Genomic DNA, 14193 nt, shown 5'->3' on the forward strand with positions numbered 1-14193 from the left:
TCACAACAAAAACTGTTCAGTTACTCATACAAATGAATGCAAATCTCACCATGCCAAAAGAAATGAGATCTCCCAAGACATCAGGAAGAGGGTAGTGAAAGCACATAAATCTAGGGAGGGCTATAAAACCATCTTAAAGCGATTTGAGATTCATCAGTCCACTGTGAGCCAAATCATTTACAAATGGAGAGCTTTTACCATGACAGGAACCTGGCCTAAACGTGGATGTCCTTCCAAAATATCCCCAAGAGCTTAATCATTTGTGAAATATAATTGATAGAAATGCAGTTTTCTTGAGAGGGAAAGTCAGGACACCTCTACATGTACCTCTGCTACTCATCTACTGCTTAAAATGTATAACAGTAGCATCAGGTGCAGCACATCAGTTGCAGATGATTAGAAGATGGTTAGAGGGGATTCTGGAGAAGCCTGTCTTATTTAAACCTAATTTAGACATTTAGTTTGGTTTGCTCTTGATTGGTGAAGTGAGTGGGCTCTCTGAGGCCTTCAGAAATGAAGATCAAATGTCTATATATTTAAATATGTTTAAAAAAGACAAAGGTTTTCATGGAATGTCCCAGATTTATCCCAGCTAAAATGCCCATGTGGGGCCTGTATGGGTAGCCCAACTGGAAACCAGAAAGTTTGATGATGGCACCCATATATGGATGACCACCAGGGTCAGTGATGGGACCAGGAGGGGTTAAACATGGGCCCTATCTGGGTTGTACCCTTCACATTGGAGCCTATATGGCACCCAAGTGAGATTAAGGTTGGCTGTAACAATGGGACCCATTTGGGAAGCCCAAGTGGGTTCCAGTAACAACACGTGTACAAACCCACCCTCCCCATACATGTCTGGAACCCACCTAGACCACGTTTCACCCACATGAGGCCCATATAAGCATGTTGGCTGAAAAGTTGAGGTCATATGAGGTATATACACATTCTCCATTCCTCACCATGTATCAGTTTTGGAGGTAAAGATTCCTTCCATGAAGGCTTCTGGAGGCATCCATTTAACAGGCAGCATGGCACGACCACCTTTTCTGTAGTAACTGGCTCTGTGGAGAGACACACACACACACACACACACACACACACAGGTTAGTCAGTCATACCGAGGCTACTATTAGGGACGCCCACAGCAGACAGGCAGAGAAGCACAGTGACTGATTAACTGAGCTTTTAGATCAGAGACAAAGAATGAGAGAGGGAGGGAGGGAAAGAAGGCAAAGAAATAGAGACGAGAGAGAGCGAGAGTGTGTGACTGTAGTCATGGAAACATGCTTATGTTCATTGCTCATGCTGTAGGCATATCTGAAATATATTCAAATTTCGCTACAAGTGTTCCAGCCACCCCATGAAATCTGAAGCTGTGTGCAGGAGGGAGATTGCCACTTCAGCCCATGCTCTCATATATAGTGACTTATCACTCTATCAGAATGTACAACAAGCTGCACCTGTCTATATCCTACATGCCCTGCATGAGCTCTACAGGGTCTATATATTAAAGGTAACCTGCGTAAGCTGCTTTTAGCCATATTACATTTTCCTTTTACAACCAGTGTTGGGCAATGTGATGTCTCATCATTAACATTATAAATTATATGATATTTTGGGGGGTATGTCACAGGTATTGTTGGTCATTTTAAATATGCATGCATCATTAAAAGAGCCTGTGAACAAAACCCAGCAATGGATAATAACTGCATACACCGAAAAGTAACAAACTGATTGGAGGTCAGCCCTTGTATTATCATATGGGGCTGACATCCAATCAGCTTGTTACATTAAATTTAGCATGTTCCCTAAAGCACCCGTTTCAAGATTTTGCCTGATCTGAAAGCCATGCAGCTCCATTAGCTAGTCAGCTCAGCATATATATATATATATATTTATATAATACTTATCTTAAAGTTACAATAGCTTGTTACATCCTTATTCTAGAAACATCTTTTTGTAGATTTTGCCTGAACGTAAGGCCATGTGGATCCACTATATTTACTATTTACAGATCGAAAAATAATATTAATATCCATATGCTTGCCTTATAATATTTTTTTATCTGCATCTAATGACCCTAGTAAATATGCTAGAAGAGTTTACAAGCTTATGGATGTTATAATATTATTTTCCAATCTCCATCTCATGGCCTCTGTAAAAATACTGAAAGAGCTGACAAGCTCATGGATCCACATGGCTTCCAGATCAATCAGAATCTAGAAAAGGAAATTTTAGTAACGTATTCCAACATTAGCGGTTTATTTCAGTAGCCTGACCTTAGCATTGCTTTTCCCGCCCTCCAATAAAGCCATATTTGTGTACAAACTGACCTCAATTCACATATTTTCTGGCTGAGATACAATGCACACTATATGAATGCATTCAGCTACTTTAAGTTGCAGTCATGGCTATCTAACACAGATGTGCATAAATGCACACACACACACACACACACACACACACACACACAGACACAGACACACACACACAGACAGCCCTTCTAGTAACTTTGAAGAAGTACTGCTGGTAGAATAGGACTCTCTGGAGCAGATAAACATGAATCTATTGGCACCGCACTGCCTAATGCCATGTGTGGGCCAAAGGGGTATAAAGCCCCCAGCATCGAGCTGTGGAGCTGTGCTTTCTGGAATGATGGTTGGTGCTCCATCCAATACTTTTGGGATGAGCTTGGAAGTTGGAGGTGAGGTGGGGTGGTAACCATCCAACATCCTGACCTAACTAACACTTTCAGCAATGATCAAAAATGTAGAAGAAAGCCTTCTCTGGACAGTAGAGTAGAGAGTCCCATTACTTTTGTCCAGATTGTGTATGTATTTACCATATCGCTGAATCCTAATTAAAACCCTAATGCAGTCTGATTCAGCTTGACTAAAAGCCAGGCAAACACACTATTCTTTATATTTGGACCAGACTGCGTTCCACCCATGAAGGGACAGGCTTTGGCAAAATACTCCACAGCGCAATCGCACACAGCAGAATGCTGCAAAACCTGAACTCCTTCCAAAGGCCTATGCAAGAAGACTGACTTTATACAGGATGGTGGATTATGGTCTTTCAAACACGTTCACAATGATGAACGACTGTTTAAACTGGATTATAAATCAATCCCATATCCTGATCACACTCATAATTCTAGCAGATGCAGTGCAGACAATAAGTAATTTAGCATGAAAGTGTCTAAAACATCCCCTGATCTCCTCATCAGAGCAGATTTTCCTTCCGCCCCCCTCACAGCCGCAATGGAGCTCACACACTTTCCCGCTTTCAGATGGGATCTTATCTGAGCCCTACTCTCGTATCAGATCTACTCCAGCTAACTTATCACACCTTACCTGGAGAGAGTTGGCGAAGGGAGAACCAGAGACAGACAGAGAGAGAGAGAGACAGGGAGGCCGAGAGACAGATACACAGAACAGGCCTGATTGCTAGCATGTCCCTCAGCTCTCTACAGGAATAAGCTTGTGGGATGGAAAGGTGTTAAGCCGGGTGTTTATCAGAGAAAGGAAACAGAGAGCTGGAGGGAGGCAGACATATTGCCTCGTGTCTTCCAAACAAAGACATTTGCACTCCTGACAAAATCTGGCCACTGCCAGCCTTATCATGTCCTTGTGATGCATGAGCCGGTGTGTGGCCCTTTGAGATACCGCCAGCCAGAACCGACTCGGAGAGATCACGCTACACCAACTTTACATATATATGTAATCCTGCACGCGGGAGAGGAGCGCTTCTTGGTGCGAGACAAAGTGCGAGACAAACGCTACAGCCTTATGAAGTGAGAAGTATAAGGGATCGTACACAGCCTGGGAAAAGCTCTCGGCTACCTTCTACCAGATCTTTGAAGGCTATTTTTTTTTTCGACCACCGCGGTAGGGCTGTACGATATGGACAGGAATACAGCTGAACTTTCTGTTGCTACATTCTGAATGTGATATTCCTTGCAGCCTTTTAGAACCGCCTTTTAGCCTTTTAGAAGTGAAGATTAGTCCACATTATTTTGGCCAAAGTGACTCGCATTTGTTGGATTACATGAATACCATCATCAGTGGTAGAAGAAATACTTTTTTTCTGCTGTATTTATTTATTTATATTGTAGATGTAACATTTTTGCTGTGCTTTTCAAAGTTAAAGGACAAGAAATGGACAAAAGTATTGGGACTCCTGCTCATTCACTGTTTCTTCTGAAATTAACGGTATTAAAAACAACTGATACTGCTTTTGTTGGAGTGACTGTCTCTACTGTTCAGGGAAGACTTTCTACTAGATTCTATCAGCATTGCTTGAGAATTTGATTGCATTCAGTGACAAAAGACAAGTCTGGGTGTTGGATGATGTCCACCACCCCACCTCATCCCCAACTCCCCACCTCATCCCAAAAGTATTGGATGGAGCACCATCCATCATTCCAGAGAACACAGTTCTACTGCTTCACAACTCAATGCTGGGGGGCTTTATACCCCTCTAGCCCATGCCTGGTATTAGGCATGGTGCCAATAGGTTCATGTTTATCTACTCCAGTGAGTCCAAATCAAACATTTGGTCATATAATGCAAGTTAACAGATCAACAAACTTAACTATGTATTTTTCTGCATATTTTAGACACAATTCCTGTTTATTTTCTAAATTGAACTAAAAATAATACAAAAAATCTAATATGACTTGTGGCATGCACTTGCCAAATTTATTTATTTGCAATATATGATATTAGGCAAATTAAGAGTGATTATGCTTTATAAAATGCAGAAGTGTGCGTCTGTCAATAATGTCAATATTAAATATACATTTGCAATATTAAATATTAAGCATAAAGATCTCTAAATAAATGTCAATTTGTATTGCAAAAATGTTTTTGAATTTTAATAATTAAAAAATGAAAAAGAAAATGTTTTGGCAAGGAAGCATCCTAAATGAAATATAAATGTAATATATAGAATATAATAATAACATTAGTATCATTATGATATGATCTTTAAGTATCTTTTTGGTTGATTATTTTTTGTTTGGAAAATTATTTGTAATATTTAGAAAATAAAGATTTCTAAAATAGTTTGTGCATGATCGGTGCTTAATGATCCACTCTGCAAATGATTCAGTTGGACTAGTGGTACTGTGTTAACGATTTGATATCCACATGATATTTTGAAGAAAATCTGAATAAAGAAAAGCGATGGAGTTCATGTTGCTGCTGTAATCTGCTAATGAGACTAGAGCTGGGCGGCCTTTAGAGGTGTTCTCTGAGTTCCAGAGGGCTTTCTGTCAACTCAGACCAGCCCATCCGGCACCAACCAGTCGCGCTACTCTCAAAATCACTGAGATCATATATTTGCCCATTCTGATGGTTGATGTGAACATTACCTGGAGCTGCTGGGCCCATATCTGAAAGACCTCATGCACTGCACTGCTGCCCTACAGCTGACTAGCAGATAATTGAATAATTGAGTAGGTGTACTGGTCTTTCTAATAAGTTTCTTGCTGAGTGTATCTGTGTGGGAATTTACACGCTCAAATTCTACAAGGGTTGATTCTGACTGAATGCACATGAGCGTACGTGTGTGTTGTATATTCTCCTCCAGGCTATATGTGAGTGAACGAGAGAGCAAATAAGCCAGAGACCACTGGGTAATCTGTATGTGTATTGGTTTGCGAGAGAGGTATTTGGGTAAACAGAGGAAGCGACTGCAAAACACACACACAGAGTTTAAGCGAATGTCTCTGGGTTAATCATATATATTAAACCAATACCTCACACACACCAAATTCCCTGAGACAATCTCATGGAGAGCCAATGGTCACAGTGAGTCTCCAAAGTGCCAAAGACGTTTGGAATTGAAACTTAAAAACTAATTCGTGAATAAACACTCCCCTCGTCCCATTTCTCTCAGTGCGCTGAACTCTCCTCAGCTCCTGGAGCTCAGCAGGGACATCCGAAAATCTACATCAGCAATTAGAGCTCTTTTATGGCAGTCATCCCATGGGAACACTCCAGCTCCAGTCCCTCAGCTTTCCATTGCCTAATAATCCCCTCTTTTCACCACCTAAGAGAGAGTCATTGTCAGACACCCACTGATGCTGTTAAAGACGCTGTCAGCCTTGTAAGGCTATACTCTCACAGCTCCTGCCTGTTTGATGGCAATATGTACTTTTAAACAAAACGAAACAAAAGAAAAAAAAAAAAAACGTTTTACCTCCTGCTTAGTTCTGAGGGTTTCAGCCACGGTTGCCGTATGAAGAGTCTTCCCAATTACCAGAAGCAATGTAGGGAACTTTAGCTATTGTGATTTCTGTACTTGGAATCATGCCAGCAGAACATTATACTCTCTGAGATGCAGCAAGTTCTGAAGTTGTGAACACTGTTCTTCTAGTTTATTTCTTTCATTGAGGTCAACTTGTAGCATTATGCACCAACGCCATTCGTTCTTAAGTTTTAAGTTTCTAAGTTCAAGGATATTTCTAGAGCTTTTTTAACAACAGAGCGAGAGGATGAATCCTTGAGAGGAACCGATGTCTCTGAAGGAGAACCCATCCTCCTCTGGTCAACACTGGATAGCAAAACAAATAGAATAGAAAATAGAAAATCACTAATGGATACACAGTAAGATAGAAACTAATAAATAAATATGGACTATATGGACAAAACTATAGGGACACCTGCTCATTCATTGTTTCTTTTAAGTAATAAAAAATACATTTGGGAGGATTTGATAGAATTCACATATAAGAGCATTAGCATCATCCCAAACTCCCAAACTCATCCAGTATTGAATAAAGCACCAACCATCATTCCTGAGAACACGGTACCACTGCTCCACAGCTCAATGCAGGGGGGGGGGGGGCTTTATACCCCTCTAGCCTACTAGACAAGCTGTGTGTGTGCACTTCAATTCAATTCAAATTTATTTCACTTTTTATTTATTATATTAAATTTACACTTTTCACAACGAAAGTTGTCAAAAAGCAGCTTTGCAGAGATCTGGGTGCGAGCTTCTTTCGAGTAAGCCAGTGGCAACAGGCCGAGAGTAAGAAACCTTGAGAGGAACTAATGTCTAAAAAGTGGAACCCATTCTCCTCTGGTCGAGGCTGGATAGCACAATAATAAGCAAACCAGGAAAAAACAACAATAAAACAAAACTGAATTAAGAGAACAATGTCAGGCTGGCAGTCAAGCCATAAAAGACGAGAACGGGAGTGAGATGATGAAGTCAGTCAGGCAGATAAACAGTCACAAGCATAGTCATGCAGTGAGGTGAGGATGAATCAATGCGAGGCCCCAGAGCAGGACATTAGAAGAGGTGTCCACAAACATTTGGGCATATAGCGTAGAGATGAGCTCAATACTACACAGAAGAACAGAATTATTCAAACTGACCACAAATTCAGCCCTGAAATCAATGAGCAGTGTTAGGCGTCTAATCAGGGGGAAGGTTAGATGAATGTTAGATCCATGGTCATGTTCATGTTATTTGTAAAGAAGGATGTAGTTCTGTTAATTAGTAATGGCTTTAATTACTACATCACCATTTTCTGCCTTTCTTAATCCTTTCTTATTTTTTTCTTATTATTTTGGGGTCTGTCTGTAAGACAAAGTGACAAAACAGTCTGCCCTAATATTAAAAAATGATTAAATAAATGAATAATAATAAGAAGAAAATTCTTATTATTATTCATTTATTTAATCATTTTTTAATATTAGGGCAGACTGTTTTGTCACTGTGTCTTACAGACGGACCCCTATACATATGTATATACATACATGACCCCTCATTTAAAAAGAAATCTGGCCTGAAACACCCATGTGAATGTGACTGGGCAGTGCTAGGCTGCTGTATGTGGTACAGATTAAAACATGTAAATTAATTTTATTGACATCACAAAAACAGTCAATTCAATATATGAACAGTATGGAATGAACTGATTGTTTTGCAAATTTTATATTTTATTTTAAATTATATTATTTTATATAATTTAATATTTACATGCTATAATAAACGTTTTGATAAAAGAAAAGTGAGGGGATGATTTTCTGTGATACTTGGCTTAGATGATGATTTCTATGTTTGACTAGAGTGAAAGCAGTGCTATTTTTGCTCATTGAGAACAATATTAATTGAACTGATGAGAACGAGAAACAGGAGGAGAGAAACACTTTAAAACACTTAACATGTCCTACCTAAAATCCTGCAGAAATAACTGACTGGATAAAAATTTAATCTACATTTTTTTTCAATTAGTTATTCAATTAGTAATTAGCATTCTCACTCAGATGGAAGCCTGTGCTGAGTGCTTGCAGTGCTCCAAATGCAGTGGGCTTTAGTGAGTATTTATCTTTAATATTTTCTAGGTTTATGGTTATAAAATGAACAAGAAATAAAAGCCATGATGTTCAGACTGTGAATTAATGAGATGTGGAAGTGCTAGATGTGGAAGACTGCTTATTACTACATTTTGCACATGAGTGGCTACAGCACCGTTCACTGCACAGGTTCTGATCACAATGCAACAGTAAATCTAAAAGGAACATATTTGTTTTGGAGGTCAAAAAATATCGACATTCATTCAAAATATTGCTGCAAGAAATTCTCAGCTTATTTTCGGCTAGCCCTGGAGATCATGAGATCATTGTTCAAAGACATAAGGAAGTTTTCTTAACTATTTAAATTTGAGAAACTAAGCATTGTAGGGAGCACGGATTCATGGGAGACCTTCCCAATGATATGCTGAAGCTGTGTCTGAAACTGTGCCCCATTTACTATCCCTTATATGTGAAAATCCAGATCACTATGTAGAGCATTATTATAGGGAACAGAATTCCACAAGGTAGAGGTATGAGAGTAAGCTTACTGCTGTGCGACAGCAGAGTGTGTCTGATGCTCGGTCTTCCTCAAAGAAGCTTCAAACCAAACAATGTGATGGATTATGGGTATTCCATGTCCGTTTAGTGTATTATTCTTTACACTTTATATTATTTATATTAAAATTCGGCACTATGTTTCCAGACACCAGTACAAAATAGCAGCAACCCAAAGTAGTGCACTGTATAGTGAATAGTGCACACCAACAATTCCCATAAACCTTAAGGCTGATAGACTTACCTGTAGATGTCTCTGGCCATGCCAAAGTCTCCAATTTTGGCCACTCTTCCTGGGCCTTTACAAGTGAGCAGGCAATTCCTCGCGGCAATGTCCCTGTGAAAGATCAAGCACCTGAGTCAAGTGTCATATCCATTAGACCTCTACTCTGAATGCACAGTGGCATCTGTTAGTGGAGGGATCTATTAGGCAGCAAGTAAACAGTCAGGTCTTGAAGGTGATGTGTTAGAAGCAGGGAAAATAGGTAATCATAAGAAGAGCCACTTTGACAAGAGCCAGGTTGTAATGGCTATTGTAATGGATTTATCTGGTATGCAGTGGTCAGTACCTACCAAAAGGGGTCCAAGAAAGGACAACTACTAAGCCGGTAAAAGGGTCATGGGCACCTAAGGGCTAATTGATGCGATCTATGGAGGCAGTTAAAGGAGATGCTGCTAATGTCTTGTATGCTGGATAACACAGGACACCTTTAGAGGTCTTGTGGAGTCCATGCCTCGAATGATCAGATCTGTTGTGGCAGTATTAGGAAGGTGGTGTTAATGTTATGGCAGTGTACATGCTGGAGGATTCAAAATGAATTTTACTTGTGCTTAGCTAATTGCATCAGTAAATAAACACCCAGCGCAGGTGACCTGAATGAGGAAATGACGGCAGACAGAAGAAATGAACTGTGAGATTTGGGGATGCAGTAATAAAGTCCAGTAATGAGAATATCCTAAACATTAAGGCAGAGCAAGGTGGCGGTGGAATAATCTGCTTAATGTGTCATTTTTCATTCATTTCTCACTGAGCATATTACTGCAGCAGCCATGATTTACCACGAGAGCATGATCTTGTTATTGTACACACTTGTCCACTGATTTTGAATTGTATATTTTAAAGATCTGGAGTGAGAGGGTTTTTCTGAAGGAGACAGTTTTAATGATCTCCACGATCTTGCATGGTTGTTAGGAGTCCCATTTTCTTCAATATGAATGTAGATTAAAATGCATATTTTTTCCCCCCTATTTTCCCATTCCGCCGCAAATGGCTTACCCTCAATCTAGTCTCATTAGAATTATCAGGAGTCCAGTCAAAATGGCTGTTAAGTTCATGTAGGTCACTGACCTAACCTAAAACTCACTCACACAAATGAAGCACACTGATGTTTCTCCACAGAGAAGAGCTATGGGACAAGTCAACAGTGCTGCATGTTTTTGCACCAACCAAGAGTTATTCAAACAAAACACTGTAAAATTCACCTCTAAATGTTCACAGCTTAAGAAACTTTAAACTTTTGAAAAATGATTTAAAATTATTATATTATCCCTTAAAATCCTATTAGACAAATTCTAATAATAATTGTTATTCTTTAAAAATGTGTTCTTAAATATTTCTATATCTTAACCTTATGATAGCCTCACACACTCCATTTTGTTCTCCATTGTACAGATTGAATGAGATATTGGCAAATTAAAAATGTTATGTCCCATTGTTTATGATGAGCTGAGAAAGGCATCATGAAAGGATATGTTACAAATGGCCCAAATAATAAAACAATGGCAGGCGTCGTAAGAAAATACAAAGAAAATAGCTGACTAATTGACGAGAATTTTTTAAAATGTCTTACGATTGTTTGAAGAACTGCATTTAAGAACATTCTAATGAACCTCAGTGTTCCTCTTTTACAGAACATTATTACAGATTTAGTTCTGGTTTGGTTTGATTCATATTTGCCACAACTTAAAATGAGCTTCTGTGCTCTGACCGTGTATTAGTTATCCACCAGGGAGAACCACCCACGTGCATGTTTACAAACATTCTGATCTGCTAATAGCTGGTCCATTAGCTCTCAAATAGGACTTTTGTAGATCACTGACAGTGACAAATCTAGTGTCTCACGATGTCGCACATGTTTAAAATGAGCTATTAACTATAATTTGGCCACTCACAAAATGAAGAGAATGCTGACTGAGTATTCAACCAAGTTCAACATGTGAGAACCTTTTTTATTCAGACAAATAATATAAAAAAATAAATAAAAAAACATATATGGTATGTTCTTAATGATGTGTGCAAAGTACAAATATATATATAATCTTAAGAGTGAAATTGATTGGTTTTGTAACAACTGACAACAAACTATTTTATCCAAAAATAACAAATATTTGCTCAACACCAATCAGTCATAACATTAGCACCACTAATTGCCCAATATTGAGCAGATACCTCTTGTGTAACCACAACAGATCTGACCATTTAAAGCGTTGGCTCCACAAGACCTCTGAAGGCATCCTGTGGTGTCTTGGCATCAAGACTTACATAACCAAGGGCCTCCATGAGCATCAGTGAGCCTTAGGTGGCCATGACCCTGTCAGTGGTTCACTGGTTGTCCTTTCTTGGTAGTTACTGACCACTGCATAACGGGGACACCCCAGAAGAGCTGCCTGGTGTTTTGGCTATGTCTCTGGCTCTTGTTAAAGTGTGTCTTGCCTTATTTTTCCAGAAATGACTGTTCACTTGCTGCCTGATATAGATGCCACAGTAGATGAAGATAATTGAGTGTTCCCTCTACCTGTCAGTGTAACTAATGTTATGCAATGATGTGAATTTCCCAGTCAGTACGGAGGCCTTCAGAAACTGCCAATTTGCCAGGCCAGTTTTTTTGTGCTACTGTTCAATCTTATATTTGTCTTCTGTTTGTGATTGACAACATAATTACCAACAAAATCAATGTTTGTATACTTAACAAGAACACAATAATAACATGAAGAAAGTGGATGAAGTAATTCTTGAGAAAGTGAGTTCTGCTCTTGGCCATAATATCAAGGAACAAAGCCTTGTTCTGCAAAGTTGCTTGTTTCTTCCCAAGTTGGAACAAGTTAACGTACCGTGTAGTGTATGCAGATTTGTACAAGGTCACTGGGAGTCACAGAGCCAGAGAGCGTGTAAAGTCGCTGAATAAAGCACTGTGGTCTCTGATGGTCTCTGAGTGGTGAGGAAAGTACGTGGATAAAACCGTATGTGTCTCACTGAGGCTCTCCATTAGCTCGACTGATGATTTGACTGCACATGTAGCGTAAATGAGCTCTAATTGGACTCGTTTATCACGGTCGCCTGAGTGAGAGTGTGAAAGTGTGGAGAAGACGCAGAAGTTCTGTCTCAGGTACAGAAGAGTACCTGAGTCAGCATGGCTGAGAGAAGCAAATGTGCTGAGTTCAGAAGACAGCAGAGCAGCCACCTGCTGGATGTGGACAGACAGTGTGTGTGTATATATGTGTGTGTGTGTGTATGTGTGTGTGTGTGTGTGTGTGTGTGTAGGGGGGGGTGTTATACCTGTGAATGAACTGGTTCTCTTCCAGGTACTGGCAGCCGCGTGCTATGTCTCTAGCTACGTTGAGAAGGTCTACCATGTTGAGGCTAGAAGGATGCTCCTGAGAAGGGTAGAAAAGACAAGGTTTTGACACAGAGAGAAGCAGCAGACAGGCTGGAGGTTCCAACACAATTAAATGAATGAAATGTGTTTGTGCAGACATCTCCTCACCAGTCTGGGTCTCGTCTCCCGAAGGAAGCTTTTAAGGTCTCCTCCAGCCATCAGCTCCAGCAGAATGAAGCGTGGCAGAGCCTGTAAACTCACCCCTATGCACCGCACTATGTTCTGATGGCTGAACTTACTGCCAGAGAGAGCAAAAAAAAGATGAAAGTGAGTGTGAACTTGAACTTTAATTTGCAGCCAAAACAGTCATTAAGCACAAGCTATTAATTTTTCAGGAGATATTTATGAGCAGATCAGATATAAGATAATGCATAAATTGGAGTTTCCAGAACTGCCATTTAAAGCATGAGTAAAAGATAGACCCCTAACAACCATGCAAGATCGGGTAGATCATCAAAGCTCCCCCAATCAGAGAAACAGCACTTAAGGCTTTTTCTCTTCTCACTTAAAACTATACTCTCGCTTCAAAAAAAAAAAAAAAAAAAAATCTACAGGTGTTTCTGTTCCATCCTTCCAAATGTGAGGAGACAACTCCGAAATCTCCTACTGAGGAAAGCAAACAGACAAAGAGGAGGAACATTTGAAAGTCAAATAAAAAGAGCTACCAGTGTTTTCAGAACAATGGACCGATCAGCCCAGAGTCCAGACCTTAACATTACAGAATGTGTTTGGGATCACTTGGCTGGTAAGAAGCAGTAAATGCTTCTTTTAACTTCTAAGACTGAACTTTGGAGGTCTGGAGAGCTTCCCCTGCAGATATCTGCAGAAACACTAAAAGTGAGTCTCCTGAGAAGAATGGAAGCTGTAATAAAGGTAATAGGTGGAGCAGTAAATGTTCAAATATCTGATAAGTTGAGGTTTCTGTGTCATTTTCGTTAACTATATGTTTCCTGCTTTTCTCCTTTATGCTAAAAAACTCTACTTATTGACCAATTTGAGTGGAAATTGAGTAAGTGGTCTCTGACTATTGCACAGTAGGTGTGTGTGGTGTCTTTGTATATGTTTTACCTGATTATGAGAGCCTCCATCAGAAAGTCCAGTTCGTCTTGCTCGGAACACACTTCAGGGAGCGTCTGATTTGAGACAAAGATGCCAAGAGCCATCAACACAAACTACATACTATCATATATATATATATCATGATGCAATCTCAGACAGACTAGCTTATCTCATTTTTGAAAAAGTAAGGCATGCTGTGGCATGCTGTTATTGACAAAAATGGACAAAGGTACATCACATAGCTGTAAACATTGCTGGTACTTATTTTAAACCTGGATCTTGTCTCCACAGCCAAGTCTCTTTGAGATTACATAACCAATCAGTGTGGTTTAAGGTAACTAGTGTATATGATGATTTGGGCATGCAGATTACACAATGCTAATTGATAAGAGTCTAATAATTTTTGCAACATTAGCATCATGTCTCCACTGTAGAAGCAGTATTTAAAAATTTTCCAAATTTGATTTTTTGCTGAAACACCACCATAAGCTTACCTTGACTGCTACCTGCATTGGACTGGGTTCGCCTGGTATTCCAACTGCCAGACCCTCGTAGACCTCTCCAAAGGCGCCATGACCCAAACCCCTACACATACACCCATTATAAGA

The 14193-nt window shown here is 39.7% G+C and overlaps 1 protein-coding gene across 1 annotated transcript in view; it reads right to left on the minus strand.

Moving 5' to 3' along the window:
* The window catches only part of alk (ALK receptor tyrosine kinase), a 438724-nt gene that overhangs the window by 9684 nt on the left and 414847 nt on the right, over window positions 1-14193 (minus strand). The window contains exons 21-26 of the mRNA XM_072689118.1: window positions 14080-14170; window positions 13595-13659; window positions 12635-12764; window positions 12427-12524; window positions 9115-9207; window positions 963-1064 (exon numbers count right to left, since the gene is read on the minus strand). Coding sequence (XP_072545219.1) covers window positions 963-1064; window positions 9115-9207; window positions 12427-12524; window positions 12635-12764; window positions 13595-13659; window positions 14080-14170 — 579 coding nt within the window. The remainder of the gene's footprint in view (window positions 1-962; window positions 1065-9114; window positions 9208-12426; window positions 12525-12634; window positions 12765-13594; window positions 13660-14079; window positions 14171-14193) is intronic.

The sequence above is a fragment of the Salminus brasiliensis genome, chromosome 10, assembly GCF_030463535.1.
Source record: "Salminus brasiliensis chromosome 10, fSalBra1.hap2, whole genome shotgun sequence".
Classification (NCBI taxonomy): Eukaryota; Metazoa; Chordata; class Actinopteri; order Characiformes; family Bryconidae; genus Salminus; species Salminus brasiliensis.